Genomic DNA, 16,331 nt, shown 5'->3' with positions numbered 1-16,331 from the left:
TCTGCAGTAGAAAATACTTTATCTAGATATTACCATATACGATGCGTTTTGAGGTGTGAAATACGGCCTGTCAGATATACTTAGTTTTCACTTATTCATTCTTCTGTCCTGATCTCTTCTTGTAGGTACATGAAAGTTCTCTTGTAGGATAAGAGAGCTTTTGATTAAACAATAAGTTGTGTAATCACATGAGCTGTACTCAGGTTACTTAATAATGTAATTTAGTCTTAATTTACACAACTATGTGAAACATTCGTGGCATCGGGCCTGTCAAAAATCTTTCCTTAGTTTTACAGAATCATCGCAAAACTCTGAACGTCAAGATGCCAAATTTTTCTGTGGTGCAACTGATCGATCTCAAAATCACAACAAAGTTTTCGTCTCAGCAGTTAGAAAGGACTGTTCCTAAAATGTTAAGATTTGTTTTTACTTTGTTTTAGCTATTTTATTTCATTACAGAGTAAATTAAAATTATAATCTCATATGTACATACAAGAGTGTGGGACATTTGGTTGCATTGTTGCCTTGTAGTACAAAGATCCTGGGTTTAAATCCAAGTTGGAGATCTTTCTCTCTGTACATACGTAGGTTCAGTCTGGGCACTCAGGCTTCCTCTCATAACCCAAAACATGACTGTTAGATTAATTAGTAGCGTTGTTAAAGTAATTATGTGTGCAAACCAGAATCCAATAAGTATCAGGCCCCAAGAACAACATGAACTTTTTCAGATATCGTCATTTTTATGTGATGGAGCAACACAACATCGTGTTTTATTGTCACTTTAAAACTTAATCTTACATTTAATCAGTAGAGTCCACTTAAGTGTAATTGAAGCTCAGTATAAACACAACTGTTCTGTGAAGGCCTCAATGGATTTTCCTTAGAAAGCAAACAGCATCCTGACCGCTAAGCAGCACAGCAGAGAGGTCAAAGACAAAGTTATGGAAAAGTTTAAATCATTTTATACAATTTGTCAAGGTTTGGACATATCTGAGAGCTCTGTTCCGTCCATCATCTGAAAAAAGGGAGCATGGAAGAACGTCAAACCTTCCAAGAAATGGCCGTCCGCCCAAACTGGCAGGACACTAATCAGAGAAGCAGGCAAGAGGCAAAAAAAGAAAACAATTGTTAAGAGAAACAAGAAAGTACTGCCAAAAATGTTGGGTTGAAGTAGAAAATGTGGAATAAGGTACTCTGCTCATAAGAGAACAAAAAGAAACTTTCTCACGTAATGCTACTCACATTAAAACATGGTAGTGGCAGGATAATGCTGGGGGATGCTTTTCTTCAGCAGAGACTGGGAAGCAGAAGTAATTGGAAGGTGAATGAAGCTTAAATACGGGGTAATCCTGGAAGAAAACCATTTAGTGGCAGAAAAAGTCTCGAGACCAAGGCAGAAATTGATTTTCTGGAGAAGAAACATGCAGCCAGAGCAACAGTGATGGATGTCAATGTATATTCATGTTTTGTTTTTTTTTTAATGAATTTAACAAGGAACAATCTTTTGCTGCTTATTGGTGTCCTCGGGTGTTTATAGCTTTGCTCATAAAATCACAATAAAATACATTGAAGTTTGTTGTTTTAATATTAAAATCTTAAAGGAGTGTCAATACTTTTGCAAGACTGACATTGCACATACAGCAAAGTACAGTCTATTTCTTAGTGCAAAAGAAACCTAAATGTATGCACTGTTGACTCATGACCACCATTCATACAGCACATGCAGTTTCTAGAAATGATTGCAGCAGAGACACAAGGAGCAGATGGACTGACTGTGCGAGGAAAAAAAAAGGAGAGGGGTGATGGAGGAGAAGGCTTGAGGTAGAGAAAGCAGAAATGCTGAAATGGCACAGTGGAGCTTGTAAGAAGGAGTCGGAAAGAGACACTCTGACAAGCCAAGTCACGGTGTGAGAAAGGGAGAGCTTGCACCAGCAGCAGCTTCATTATCATCGGCAGGAGAGTCAGTCACATGCAGCCACACCGGGACTCTCACAGATGAACCGTCACGCGTTGCTCACGGAGCAGTGCGAGGAGCCAGCGACGCAGCAGGACAGGGAAGCTTGATGGAGGGTATGAGGAGCATCGCTGCCACCTGACTCACTCTGGGAGTCAACCTCACCACCTGCAGCGGTACGCCGAGCTCTCCCTCCACCAAGGAGTCTGAGGCAGACGAGGGGGAGAGAGCTGCTGAGATTATGCGCGGGGCAGCGAGCTCCAGCGGATTCCCCATCTTTGGCAACAGCGACGGCAGCAGCAGCGGGGGTAGTTGGAGCTTTGGCTCTCCAGACGATAGCAGAGCCAACTGGAACTGCAGCAGAACAAGGAGCTCCGACTCCAAAGCTATTTATTTATCCGGGGATGAAAGCAGCATTCACAGCCCCGGCGTAAGAGGAACCAGCTGCCGATGTAGCCACAGTGTTGAATGTACCTGTAGCCAAAGCAGTGACAGCTGCTGCAAAGCTGGTGCAAAGGACACCTCAGCGGTGCAGTTTGGTTTAGTTGTAGTAGCAGCAGGGGGGGGCAGTGGCTCAGGACACTGAATGACCAGTGTGGCTCATGAAGGCCACCTGGATCCGCTTGCTGAAACGAGCCAAAGGAGGTCGAGTCAAGAGCTCTGATGCCTGCGTAAGGAGGATTTTCTACCGTTTTTGTCGTGAAAGTTGCTTCTGTGCATGCACTTGTGTGTAATTCATGGAGTCTGTGCTTTTCCCGTGCATCCATCACTAGTGCGAAGTGTTGGGGTTCAGCGTGGCAGTGTTGTGGTGATGAGAAGTTGTGTGTCGGTATCGGTTATGGCTGTCAGATTCTGGGCAGAGCTCCAGATCACTTCCCTGCGACCCACTGGGCTCATGATCACATCTCTTATTTAAAGGTGACACTGAGGGAGGCCAGGTGTGCTCACCTGCACCTTTCAGAACCAAATGTACCTCGTAAGCAGTAAATTTCATTTCATTTGAGTGTGGCTTCGTAACCTTGAGCAGGTGTTAAACTACCACTAATTGCTTTTCTAATCAAATCTGATTAGTAAGACTGGATCTGTTTGTTTTTTATTTATTTCTTCTCCTCTGTAGCAAAGTGGGAAACATGAAAGACATTCAGATGATTGATGAGCAGCAGGGTTTTGCGTAAGATGGAGGGCGTGAATATGACCCACCTTTTTCTGTCTAGAACAACAGCACCTCCTGGGCTGTCTCTTTTACATAAGTCAGATAGTGCGAGTGAAGAGGATGAAGTGGTATGATCTTGGTTTGGTAATTCTAATCATGCACAGATTGAGGGGAGGCTATTTTTAACTCAGACAGCAGAGTGTAATGGTGCAATGAGATGAATGAAAGACCTTGTGTGAGTGGCTGCCACAGGAGTGTGCAGGTAAGGATAAAAGGTGCACCGACTCCACTGGATGAAAGACGAGCTGATTTATTCGCAGTGCTTGATGACTGTCTTAGAAAAATGAAGGGGTGTTCCTCATTCACAAATGGAAGATTTTTGGCGCATTATTAGGACATTTCCATTCATATTTAAGTGTTTACACAAACCTTGAAATAAATGAATAATCTAGTACAGAAGCATAACCTCACACAAGAAAGTTTAGAAACATACAGCTGTTGATTTGAATAAATGTAATTCATTGAGAAAAATTCTCACTTTAAGAAATAAATCACCAGTGCAGGAAGGTTTTTAATTTGTTGAAGAACCCTTTTTTGTCAATAAGACAGTGAACCGTGTACCATAACATTTTACAATGTTATAGCATACAGTGAGATGGATCTTTGAGTCATGAATCCGATCAGATACTCCTCTGTTCTGCTCACTTTATGGATTCTCTTTTGAATTTAAGTCTAGGAGTCTTAAATTCTTCAATTATTTAAATTTTATCTCTCAGAGAGTCAAGTTAAGGTTTTTAATACTAGGTCTTAAAATGTGTATCCTCAGCTCTTGCTGCTTTTTTTTTATTACTTTTTTTAGAGTTAAAAATACTGCCACTATTTTACAATTATACATGAGTGTATTTTATTTTAAGGGGTTTAAATTGGGCATTGAAAGTGTAAAAGCGCTGCATTCCCATGCCATTATCAAAAAATACCCAGTTGTTCATACTGACAGTTAAGAATGCAAAGATATGAAAATTTAGGCTGGTATTAGAAATTAATATTGCTATTATAGCAGATATCTTAAGCAGATACTTACAGGTGGGTGTGTAGATGATAACTTTTAATCAGATTTTTTCTGCAGTGGCTTAATTAAATACAGACACATTCAATAAATTGCATTATTAATGAAAAGTTTCTTTATTTCAGTAACTCAATCGACAAAACGAAATATGTATATTCTTTATGTAACTCTTAAAACCTCCGAGGTTTTCAAAAATACTTCCATTGTTCCCAAGGTGTGAGTTCATCTTTGTTCAGTTTTAGTTGTTGCTGAGGTGCTGCTGTTTGTGTCTCCACAGGGTTCGGCCGACTCTTACACCAGCCGTCCATCAGACTCCGATGTTTCCCTTGAGGAGGATAAGGAGGCAGCACGCAGAGAGGCAGAGCGACAGGCTCAGGCACAGCTCGACAAAGCCAAGGTTGGATTCTTTAAGCCAGGAATAGGAAGCTCTCTTTGGCAATGTTAAGTAGCACTAAAATGGTCACTTTGAATGATTTTAAAAAGCATTCTTAAAATGTTTTTTTTTTTTTCTTCAAGTGTGATCTCAACTTTACAAAAACAAAAAAAGTTTCCGCTCTGTTTTGTGGAATTTGTTTCTTGTTTACTACACAAAAATAGTGCAAAAGCTTGATGTAACAAATATGTGTAAGAAATGTGTATATCCTTATTGGTTCTGTTGGATTTGAGAGGAAAAAGTAGCTGCCAGATACTTTGAATTGAATGCATTTTATGAAATGATCATCAGTTAATATAACTGCCTCTATAAAATCAGAAAAGACTTCAGCATTGGCCATAAAGAGGCAACTGACCATCAATCTGGGTAGAGTTATATTGTCATCGCCAAACAATTTGAATTCCATCATTCCATCTTAAAGAAGATTATTCATGATTGGAAAACATTTAGGGTAGTTTCCAATCTGCATCTTAAAATTTACCCATAAATGTGCATGGTCATAAAACGTCCTAAGTCTGATCTATAGGTTTTAAATTGGATTTAACAAAGTCCCACATATATCTATTAATTCTGGAGTCTGGAATATGTAACATTTTCGACATAAATATGCTGATGTTCAATGATAGTGTAAAAGAAGGCATGTTTCTGGACATCACTTAAATCATGACATCCATTCTTTACTGAAGGTCTGGTACCATATGATTTGGTGGTCACCTCCCCCTAGTGGTCTGGAGCACCTCCATTCTGTGGGGAGAGTTTGCAGCATTTCATACTTGCTGTTGTTTTTGCTATTTTTGGCACTTCCTCTTGTGTTTCTATTTCTTGTGGCTGCAGTATTTTGTCTGTGGTTGTAACATTTCTTTCTGTGTTTGCATACATTTTTGGTTTCTTTTGGGGAAAAAATTGTCATAATAAAATTAGCCCTCCAATGTGTTTTCTGCCTAAGGTGGCTCTATGAGCTGTCATGGGGTGCACTTAGTTTTCACAGTTTTTTCCTGTTGGCTTCACCTCAGTTTAGCAGATAATAAAAAACATAAAATCTGATGTAGTTTTTATAAACTTTTGGACAGATTTAAGTAATTCTAGAAGCCTGTTGAAGACCAGATCATTTTTTTGCATATTTTGAAACATAATCCTTGAATTTAAAGAGGATGTGGTGGATTGTTTTATCACAAAATGTAAGTCATGTTGATGGTAACTAATAAAAGCAAGGCCTTGCAAGAAATGTCTCTACAAGTATAGAAATATAAATGTGTGTTTGCAGATAAAATTGGTTTATTTTGTTTGATTAAGTGATGGCAGGCATCACTCAAACTATGTTGTAAACTTTACATGGATCTGTTTGTTGTTATAAAGCTGAGTCCACTTCCTTTCTGGATCCCTCCGAAAGTCCTCCATGTTACTCAGTTTGCTCCATTTAGACTTTAGTTAGGTGAATTTTGCATCGTAATTTGTGTCAAATGGATCTAACCGGACTTAAAGTAAACCTTTCATTATGGCACCTCTCTTAGTTTTGAGATAACTCTACGTTAAAGCTTTTTTAAATGGATTTCCAAAGAAGCAGGATGTTGGAGTAGAAGTCATATGACTTCTATGTCATATGAAGTGGTCCTTTTCGGTGATCACTGATGTGAGAGGTTAGGGGCCTCAGAGGTCTCAGCGTCACTGTTTGTCAGAGCTATAAGCCTTGCCTGATCTGCTCTTGGCCGCAATTAGCAGCACATAAACAAACACACACATGGCTTGGTGGACTCGCCTTTGCACAACAGGAATTCCAATCAGAGCCCACTTCCGCAGAATCACTGAAATGCTCTGTTAAGATGCAAGTCTTTGATCTGCAAAATAATTTTGCTGTGCGTTTTACTCTCTCTTCCAGCCCACTGGATGGCTCGTAGTGTTGCAGTTTTTCAGATTAATTCAAGCAACTGTCTGAGAAATGTTTGTGTTGTCTTTCATTGGGTGTTTAGTGTCTGTAACAGCTAGTTAAGCTTTTGGCTATCCATTCATCCAGGCAGACATTTTCCCCTTGCGCTTCGTCTCAGAGTAGCTCCTAGCTGGCAGAGACGGATCATTCCTGCAGATCTGTGTCGTTATTTTCCAGAGTCACCCTCTCTAGCACACTAATTAAAATGATAAGTTGACTTTATAGATAACCTGGCATAGATTACCCCCGCTGGCATTTTACATGACAGATGAGTGGTAAAAAATAGCTTCTGGTGGTCTGGCCAGCAGAGCGAGACAGAGCAGGCTTAGGTCAGAGGAAGTGCAGACTCTCTGACTGCGAGCTTTTATGTGCAGAAAGTCACACTCGCTTCCCTTCAACTACAAATACATAAGTATTTAGGAAAGATTGGGTACTGCCAATGACTATATTTTATTCCTGACATGCATGAACAAAACATCCTATATCCATCGTCAAACCAAAATGGGCTCCTCCTAATGGTTTTACATCATAATCAGTAAGTGCACTACTTTTAAATTAACTAATCCATTGAAAAGGAAATGAAGGAAAATACATTGTAAGATGAGTGATTTGCTGAGAAAAATAAAAATTATTTTAAAACGTAAGCATAAAAAAGATTCCTGATTGCTTAAAAAAAACTTGCTGTAGGCAGCTTGTTGCAATTATTACTGACTAAACGTTCATATTTCACATGGATTATAATAGAAGGATTTATGATAAATTAGTTAAATCACTGCATTGCTATGTCCTCATTTGTATGTTACTTTGCATTAAGCCTCTGTCAAATGCATAAACATAATTAAAAACATATACCAGTGTTTTATGCTAAACTCTTGCTGCAAATTCAACCACTAAGTAAACACTTTTTTTTCTCCAACTATCACCTTATTATAACAGAATTCACCTACAGTAGGAGTGCAACCTTGTAGCACAGCAGAGAACACTTAAAAGCACGAGTTAGAAACTACTAAAAGAGCACAGGAAAGACTCTAAGGGGCTCATCTCTTAACTTTCAACAGGTTCTCTGTTTGCAGATTGGAAGTTTTTTTTTGTAGGGTTAGAGTTAGGGTTAAACCTAAATGGGTTAACCCTAAATGGCACAAAAGAGGGCATTTCTCCACACTGAGTCTACTTTTATTCCTTTTTTAATACCTGAGTGTCTCTAGCTAAACTTGGACTGCATTTAACCTCATAACCTTATTTATGAAACTAACATAAAACTGAAAAAATTTAAGGCCCCCCAACTCAAATCAGGACTTTCTGACCACAGCACGAATCAAAGGCAATGTAAACTGAATTTCTTAATATTTCAGAAAATTTTCTGATGTTTTTTGATATTTCATAATACCTCCTAATCATTTCATGATAATCACTAATAATTTTCTCTTTGTTTCTGATCAGTTCTGGCAGTTCTTATATTTCCTGAGCAGAGCTGATTAATTGGCACTTTGAGTACATGAGCATGACTAACTAGTGCTTAGACCCTCCTCCAATATGTTTTAAAAAACATATTGTTTATAAAAGTCACATACTGCAGCTTTAAGACTTAGAAACACTGCAGTTTTAACTCTGTAATTCAGAGATCAGTAGGTACATATTGGTTTGGTGGTTCTAATGTTGAAAATCGGTGTTTTAAACTAGTAAACACACAGAGAAATTATTAAATGTTGGAAATAAAACAGTCACTCTCCAGCTGTGCAAGAAAATCAGAAGAGTAAATACCTGGCAGCTGGAAGGGCCCGGTCGATATACTCAAGCAACCTTAGAGAATTATAGAACAATCTTCCCATTATGGAATAATAAAAGTTATTATGGTGCCATATAATAATGGATGCTACAGACTGGGAGTACTGCCTGAGGCCGGTGCACAGAGCTGTGGAGAAATCATTTCAAATCGATCCACAACATTCAAGGTGAAACAATGTTGGGTTGTTGATTTATAGTGTGTGTGGGGGGGTGTGTGTTTGCGTGTGCTTGTCTTGGAAAGCAGTGGTATGTAAAATGGTAAATCAGCCACAGCAAAGGCAAGTGTTCCTGAGCAGAACACTGCTGGTGTTCTCACTCAGCTGGTGAAAAATACATACGAGGTGATATTAGATCAAGCATTGTGGGTTGTTTCCAATTCAGAGTTCCTAGTTAAAGTTTAATTGGCTATGCTGTGTCTCATTCTCAGTTCCACTTTCCTTTGTTCCTATTGAGTTGTTTTCCTTGTTTTTCGTCCTCATCATTGTCTGTTTTTCTGCCTCAGTCATTGCACCCTGTACAGCCTCCATAATGAAGGCTTGTGTCTTGTAAGAAGCAGTGTGGTTCTGATATGCAGATGAAGAGTCTTCGTTCAGAAGTCTGCAGTAGATGTTTTGTTTGAATCTTTCAGTCATCAGTGATGTACCTGAGCATGTGTGCATGATTGCCTCCAGGTCTAATATGTCCTGATAAAGCCAAGTCGAGCTGAGCATAAGGACAGGAGAAAGAAAAGAGGCAGCTGCCTGTGAAATGAATGGAATGGCATACATTTGTAATGGACTTCACAACTTCATTCAGTGTATGCAACGCCAAGGACTCTCTGTCCTTCAAGACCTCCAGCATTTCATATTTTCAACTGGGTGTTTTAGAGGAGGCACATTTGCATACATTAGACTAAAAGTATCACTCCACTGAATATTTACATTGTTATCTGCATGAAGAGAATCATTCCATAGGTGGTTATTAATTAGCAATAATTGTTGTTTTTCAATGAGCCTGACAATTATTCTACAGTGCTGAGATTCAATAAGCATTACTATCAGTTTCCTACAAATGCAACAGGACCTTCAGAATTTATATAAATCAAATGAGTCTTCCCACCTACAGTAGATTTTGTACTGTCCCAACAAGCCTTTTTTTATTACTCTCTGCTTGAAAACTCAATAGCTATAAAGTACAATAAAAATAGCACCAAGTTTCACCAGTATTAAATGGGGTGTGCATTAGTATTGTTCTTGTGACCCATCACCAAAGGCATTCCAGAAGTTGTTGTCTCTCTGAGCTAAGATTTTTTACTTCCAGAGTCTGAGAAGGACTGCTTTAATATGCTACTCCAGCCCATTTTAGAAAGCTGCAGATTCTGTAAAACACTAATTTATCTACATATATCAGACTCGGTGCTTGCAGATACACTTCAGTATGCTTCTCCTCATGCTGTTTCCATGTGAAGCAGTTTGCTAAAATGTTAGGTCAGGGTTACTGTGTTTAATCTTTGTTTTGATATGACTCATTGATAATTTGTCTCTTTTAATGCAGCTACAGTTAACCATGGGCAGAAAAAAGCCAACAGAAAGCTTACCCGCATAAACGCTTGTTCCCTTGCTTTATAAACTTAGCATTGTTCTTTGCATATGTTTTAGCTGCTCTTTGCATAGTTTTCCCATCAGTGTGCAAAGGAGGTCACATGACACAAACAGACTGGAAGGTGCAGGAACCATTACAGTCTCACTATCAGTGTGGACAGGGGGTGAAAAAGTACTTACATGAATGAAAGATTTCTAAAGTGCCTTGATGTTGAATTGGAACTGAGAAGAAAGTCAGACTCCAAAGACTAAGATACAAAAATCTTTTATAAAATTTATTTTCAAAGTGGTGTCTGTCAAATAATAACATCCAGTCAGTGGCTGTCATTTTCATTTTAGTTCATCATTTTATTTGAATGTATTAGCTTTTCTCTTTGAATGTACTCCCATAAAAAAATCACATCACATTAAATCATCAGCTCCAATGTCTAAATATCTAATCTTTTTTTTATATTGATAAGTGGAAAAAATTCATCAGACAAATTATGTGTCCAAATATGTTAGGAAAACCTGCAGGCTCTCATGGATTGTCCTAATTATTTTTGCCTAATTCTAACCTGCACTAAGAATAATCTATAGGCATAGATGGTCAGGATTGATCTTTTGCAAGTGCAATATATTATTGCTTAGACCTTTTAGTTGTTCAGATCTCAGTTTCATCTAATCAGAGAAGCAATCAGTGCAGCTTTAAAAGGACAGCACAACATATTTTTGACTCTTACTACAGGGTGAGATATTCTAATCTGTCCTTCTATGTTTCTCATGGAGTTTTGCTATAGGGCTAACACTGTGGTGAATTTTATCTCTGTTTTCCTGTTTTGTTTTTTGGTTGCCTAGAGGAAATCAGATTGCGGTGCAGCAGGGGAGATTTTAGTGCACTTTGAAAGCATTTCTCAAAATCTGTGTAAAGTCCAGCTGAATTATAGCCTCAAAGCTCTGATCCGGTGGGTTCATTTTGGTACCCGGTTGGATATTACACATCACAGCTCTCTCTTTTTATCTGCAGGTAAATATTTAGCATGTGAGGGTGCAGCTGGGGGATTATTTTAAGCTGCATCCTTGTGCATTCTGTTTGTTTTTTCAGTTGACTTTTATCCAGCTTTTTGCTCTGTCAAAGACTGAGCAAATGTAATCTGGTTGAGGGCATGACCATGCTGCCAACTGTTGCAGCCACTGCCGCCAGACTGGCTCCAAGATTATGTCCAAAAGCATTTTATGTAACTCTTAAAGGAATGTGTGCCTCAATTTAATATTTTAGCATTACCAAAATAATACCAAATCATAATTATAGTGCAGAAAGAGAAGATGTGTGTTCTTGCATTTAAGCAGAAATGCTCATTCTTAAACATCAGCGGTGTAAAGGTGCTCCCATCACACCTTCCAGAAATATTTTATTAGATCTTGCTTTATCGTAATGATTATGTGTCCAAAAGAGGAAGGGCAGCAGTTATCAGACAGGAAGGTCATTATTGATCCTGCTGTCGTAAAGAATGTTAAATTGATTTATGAACCATTTGCACAAGAGGTGTTTGTGCTTTTTATAAGTGTAAGACAAGAGTGCTGCTTTACAAAAAGGTGTGGAAACATTGACCACTGACAGGCTGCCTGTGAATTACAATAGAAATAGTAAACTTGTCGCAGAGACAGTGCTGCAGTCAAACCATTTTTGGTGAGAAGTCTAGATGAATAAGAACTTGCACAGATCTCTTACCCAAACTTATTTTTACATCTGTAAAAACAAATTATCCCAGTTTTTGAGATTACCAGACATTTTGTGTGTTAACCATTAACACACAAAAACTGTGGTTAATAGTTAACTCATGATTTAAAGGGGTTAGGTTACTTTTTCACATAGGATTAGGTTGATTTGGTAGGTTTTTTTTCACCCTCAATAAATAAATTCCAATTTTAAAAACAGTTTTTTATTATTATTGTTATTTTATTAAAATTGTCTTTGTCTATTTGCATTACTTTGATGTTTTGAACCATTTAAGAAATCTGTAAGTTCCTTGTTCATGGCTAGAAAAACTCTGGATTAGCAGCTACAACTTTCCAAGAGATATTTAACCAAATATTTCTGGGAATGCATAAATTTGAGTTTGTATTTCTAAAATTGATCCTGTGTGGATTGGATAACACTTTTAAAAATGTAAGCTTTTTCACTCGATTCTTGGTTGTTCCATGTTGTAATATATCTCCACCTTGGAAAAGAAGCAGTTCAATTGTGCCATTGAAGCTCAAAATTCTTATGACATTTGTGATGATGATGATTTTTATCTTAACGTCCTACCAGAAATGTTTTTTTGTCAAATCAAGACTTTATTTGATCTGACATTTCTGTCTGTCTTTACATTTTGTTCCTTTTGGTAGACCAAACCAGTTGCATTTGCTGTCCGCACCAATGTCAGCTACAGTCCGAGTCATGACGACGACGTACCTGTGCCCGGCATGGCTATCTCCTTCGACGCCAAGGACTTCCTCCATGTCAAAGAGGTGAGCAGTTACTGTTAAAGTTGATATTTAAGAAGCTGATATTAGAGATGCCCCTCATGCCTTTAAGTGTATTGTTCTGGCAGAAATTCAACAACGACTGGTGGATAGGACGTCTAGTGAAAGAAGGCTGTGAAATTGGCTTCATTCCCAGTCCGGTGAAGCTGGAAAACACTCGCATCCTCCAGGAGCACAGAGCCAAACAGGGCAAGTTCCACTCCAGGTATTACCAACCTGTTCATTTCTGTCATTTTTGTTTGGCTACGAAATCCGTTAAAATGAGCAAAAACTATTTCCACTCTAGTTTTTTCTGACTTAAATGACAAAAATTTGCGGTTTCAGCAAACTGGGAGCAAACTCATCGTCTAGTTTAGGTGAAGTGGTTCCTAACTCAAGGAAATCTACTCCTCCTTCATCTGGTAAGTAGCTTTGTAGAAAAATTTGATTTTTTGTTCATTTTTAACCAACCTTTAACAACTGAAATCTAACTGAAGGCGAAGGGAACATTTTCTATTAATATGTATGTATATATGTATTTTTTATGCTTCATTTACTCTCTCTGTAGTAACTCCATTCTGCACTACATTCAGTGTGACCCATCAGCTGTGATTACCTCTGTGTGATGTTGCTCTTGTCTGTCTGTGTCAGTAGCTGTTGACATAGACGCCACAGGTTTAGACCCAGAAGAAAATGAGCTCCCAGTCAACCTGCGTTCCCCTAAAGCCAGTCCAAACACTGTTATATCACCCCTAGCAAAAGAGAAACGAATGCCCTTCTTTAAGAAGGTAAACTCTAGAGCTCCGCACTGCCTCTTCTTCTTCTCTGCCCGCCGGCACGGCTCTGTCTAAAAACGCCTGTGGCCCCTCGGCTTCACACAGCGCCCTCGCTTGTTTGTCAAGCACAAGTGTCCCTGTCGTCCCACGATGTGCACTCCACTGTTAGCATGCCTGCCTGATCTTAACCTCTCTCTCTTTCCCTTTCTTCTGGCTAATCACAGCTAAGCAGAAGCAGAAGTCGGTAAGTTTTGGTGTTCAGACCAACATGACAGCAGGGTCTGAGGAGGAATCTTCTGATCTGTTTAAACTCTGCCTTTCCTAAGCAAGAGATTTCACCTCTTTACTAACTTCCTGCCCTTCTCATTGTTCCCACAAACCTCTCTGTGTTGATGTTTGTATGTGATATTGTAATCCTGACTTACTGGGACCTCATTGTGAGCAGTTTTTCACTAAGAGTCATTGTAGGCACCATAATGTTTTTAGTTCATATCAGTATTTGTAGGACTAATACTTAAACAAATGTAGCTCATTTAATCTCACTGCAATGTAAACTATTTCTGGATTTGCGGTTGATTCTTACGGAACTAAACTGAAAACAACACTTATGGCTCTACACACTGTTCATTCACAGCAAAGTACAAAGTCAAAGAGACAAATTTTCTAAAACAAGTAGATAATGGAGACAATTTGCCTGCCAAAATGAGGTTGAAGTAACATTACAACTAAACTTGGTATTGTATGACAGATAGGAGGAGAAAAAAATATTAAGAGAAAATTATGTTCCTTGAGGGGCTAAATAAGAGAGGATTTAGAAAATCTTGAATTGGTTTGTCCAATCATAAATTTAAAAAAAACTAACATTTGTCAATTACGTGCTTTATAAGCACGTTGGATAAGTCTGGATCATCTTGGGAATTACTAAGACAGGTTATTATGAGTCTTAGTTCAGGAGGAGGATTAGAAAACTTACATAAAATATTTTGGAAAAATATAATTTCTCACACAGGTTCAGGTTTTTTTTGTTTTTTTTTACCAAAACCCTGAAATTGCATCTTTCCTAAAATGTCAAACTTGTTCTGTAGTCTGTCAAAGACATCGATAAGAATAGATTCAGACAACATTCCAGTGAGCATGGCATTCTCAGTTTGACGAAAAGCCATGTTTCACATGATTACATTGTATTACAAGGATTAACTTCGTCTACCAGAAGTATTTGAGCAGAACCACATTGTTCAATAATAGCCCAGCTCTAGCCAACGGCAGTGTTCATCAGTTCCCACAGTGTAGTGACGTGAGAAAACATTCAGAAGTGGGTTGATGAGTAAGAGAGGGTGATGGACTGCAAGAAAAAAAGTCACAATAAATCCACTGAAACACTTATTAGAACAACATATAAGGCTGAGGCAGGAACATCAGCGTCAGGGTGACGGAGAACATGACTGACTGATGAATGAAAAATCCTTTAGATTAGGTTCCTGTTTCTCAGCTGGTTACCCCCAGAGTTCATGTTGAGTCACGTACCCTTTCTTCTTCCGGGAATAGAGGACTTTTTTTGTGCTGCTCTTCAAAATGAAACATCCAATTTAAAATTAAAAACTTAAACTGTCTTTAAACAATACATGAATAGAAAAGTAGATCAGCAGTGGCCCATCGGCTTTAAAAGCTTATAAGGATTTATTTAGTGTATAAGATTGGATAATGGGGATTGTCAAGGTTTGTACAGGAATTTTATTTTATTTTTTAGATTTCAGATGTTATTTCTTATACCTTATCTAGAAACAGTGTCTAAAGTGTGACATATGCGGCCCTGTGAGTGGTAAAAATGTGACCTGCCAGTGCAGGCGATTGATGTGGATTTATACTTTTTTTTTTGGACAAGACTTGCACTTTCAAAGCAGATGCATACAGTGGAAAATGTTGGGCAGGACACAAATTGTTCTTGTAAGAACAACTAACCTCATATTTTGATTGTAATATAATTTCACTTTAAATGGGACATCTGACTCTCAATCAAAAGCAGGAAGGACTGCGCCCGTTCACTAAACCTGGATTAATACAGCAAGCATCTTCTAAAATAGTTATTTGTAGTCATCATATCACATCACTGATGCGGAGAATAGACAAATAAGATTTTCTTAACCCTCTGATGCATGAGTGACTGACTATATAGTCTTCCGTGAGTGGGTCTTTCTTGACCTGGGTTACAATCAATGTGTTTTTTTGCTACTTTTGTCATTTTGATTCAAAATAATGTTTTGTATAATACTTTCTACTGTGTTTTATTTCACACAAGAAATATTTCATGTTTGAAATATAAAAATTTTTCACTTTTTTTAAACGTTTTCAGAACAATTTGTAGAACATTTGTGACAACTTGTAGAACATTTTTAAAACAAAATGACAACAACAGCAATTTTACAACAGCAATGATAAAATCTCAATAATGGACAATGTCAACATCCATTATGCGTGTGTGGGTGTGTGTGTGGACAGGGGGGTGGATGTGAAAGAGCATGTTTCTTGAAACTAGCTAGCTAACCAAGCTAGCTAACATTACTGTCTGTATTTTATTATGCTATGTGTATAACACATGCGAGTGTATGTGTGCATTTATTTATCCATCCATCCATCCATCTATCCATCCATCTTCTTCTGTTTATCCGAGGTCGGGTCGCACGGCTAACAGCCTAAGTAGGGAGGCCCAGACTTCCCTCTCCCCAGCCACATGTTCAAGCTCCTCTGGGGGAATACCAGGCCAGCCGAGAAACTTAGTCCCTCCAGCGTGTCCTGGGTCTTCCCCAGGGCCTCCTCCCGGTGGAACGTGCCCGGAACACCTCACCAGGGAGGCGTTTAGGAGGCATCCTAACCAGATTCTCCTCTCGATGTGAAGGAGCAACGATTCTACTCTGAGTCCCTCCTGGATATCTGAGCTTCTTATCCTGTTTCTAAGGGAGATCTCAGACACTCTATGGGGAAAACTAATTTCAGCTGCTTGTATCTGTGACCTTGTTCTTTCGGACATGACCCAAAGCTCATGACCATAGATGAGGGTAGGAACTTAGATCGACCGGTAAATCGAGAGCTTCAATTTTTGGCTCAGCTCGTTCTTCACCACGACAGACCGGTACAGCGCCCGCTTCACTGCAGACGCTGCACCAATCCGCCTGTCG

At 38.7% G+C, this 16,331-nt stretch overlaps 1 protein-coding gene across 10 annotated transcripts in view; it reads left to right on the top strand.

The window, feature by feature from the left end:
- cacnb2a (calcium channel, voltage-dependent, beta 2a) overlaps positions 1-16,331 on the top strand; it is a 69,887-nt gene that overhangs the window by 41,622 nt on the left and 11,934 nt on the right. For 4 of the 10 annotated variants that reach the window (XM_032551574.1, XM_032551579.1, XM_032551581.1 and 1 more), the window contains 5 exons: positions 4,451-4,570; positions 12,266-12,388; positions 12,472-12,608; positions 12,728-12,804; positions 13,034-13,170. In XM_032551574.1, the coding sequence (XP_032407465.1) occupies positions 4,451-4,570; positions 12,266-12,388; positions 12,472-12,608; positions 12,728-12,804; positions 13,034-13,170 (594 nt within the window). Of the gene's footprint in view, positions 1-1,759; positions 2,626-4,450; positions 4,571-12,265; positions 12,389-12,471; positions 12,609-12,727; positions 12,805-13,033; positions 13,171-13,382; positions 13,403-16,331 lie in introns of those variants that run through there. The other 6 variants (XM_032551575.1, XM_032551580.1, XM_032551576.1 and 3 more) reach the window with 5 other exon arrangements.

The sequence above is a fragment of the Xiphophorus hellerii genome, chromosome 21 (assembly GCF_003331165.1).
Source record: "Xiphophorus hellerii strain 12219 chromosome 21, Xiphophorus_hellerii-4.1, whole genome shotgun sequence".
In the NCBI taxonomy this organism is placed as follows: domain Eukaryota; kingdom Metazoa; phylum Chordata; class Actinopteri; order Cyprinodontiformes; family Poeciliidae; genus Xiphophorus; species Xiphophorus hellerii.
The sequence above is the reverse complement of the archived record's forward strand: the minus strand, read 5'-3'. Positions and strand labels throughout refer to the sequence as shown.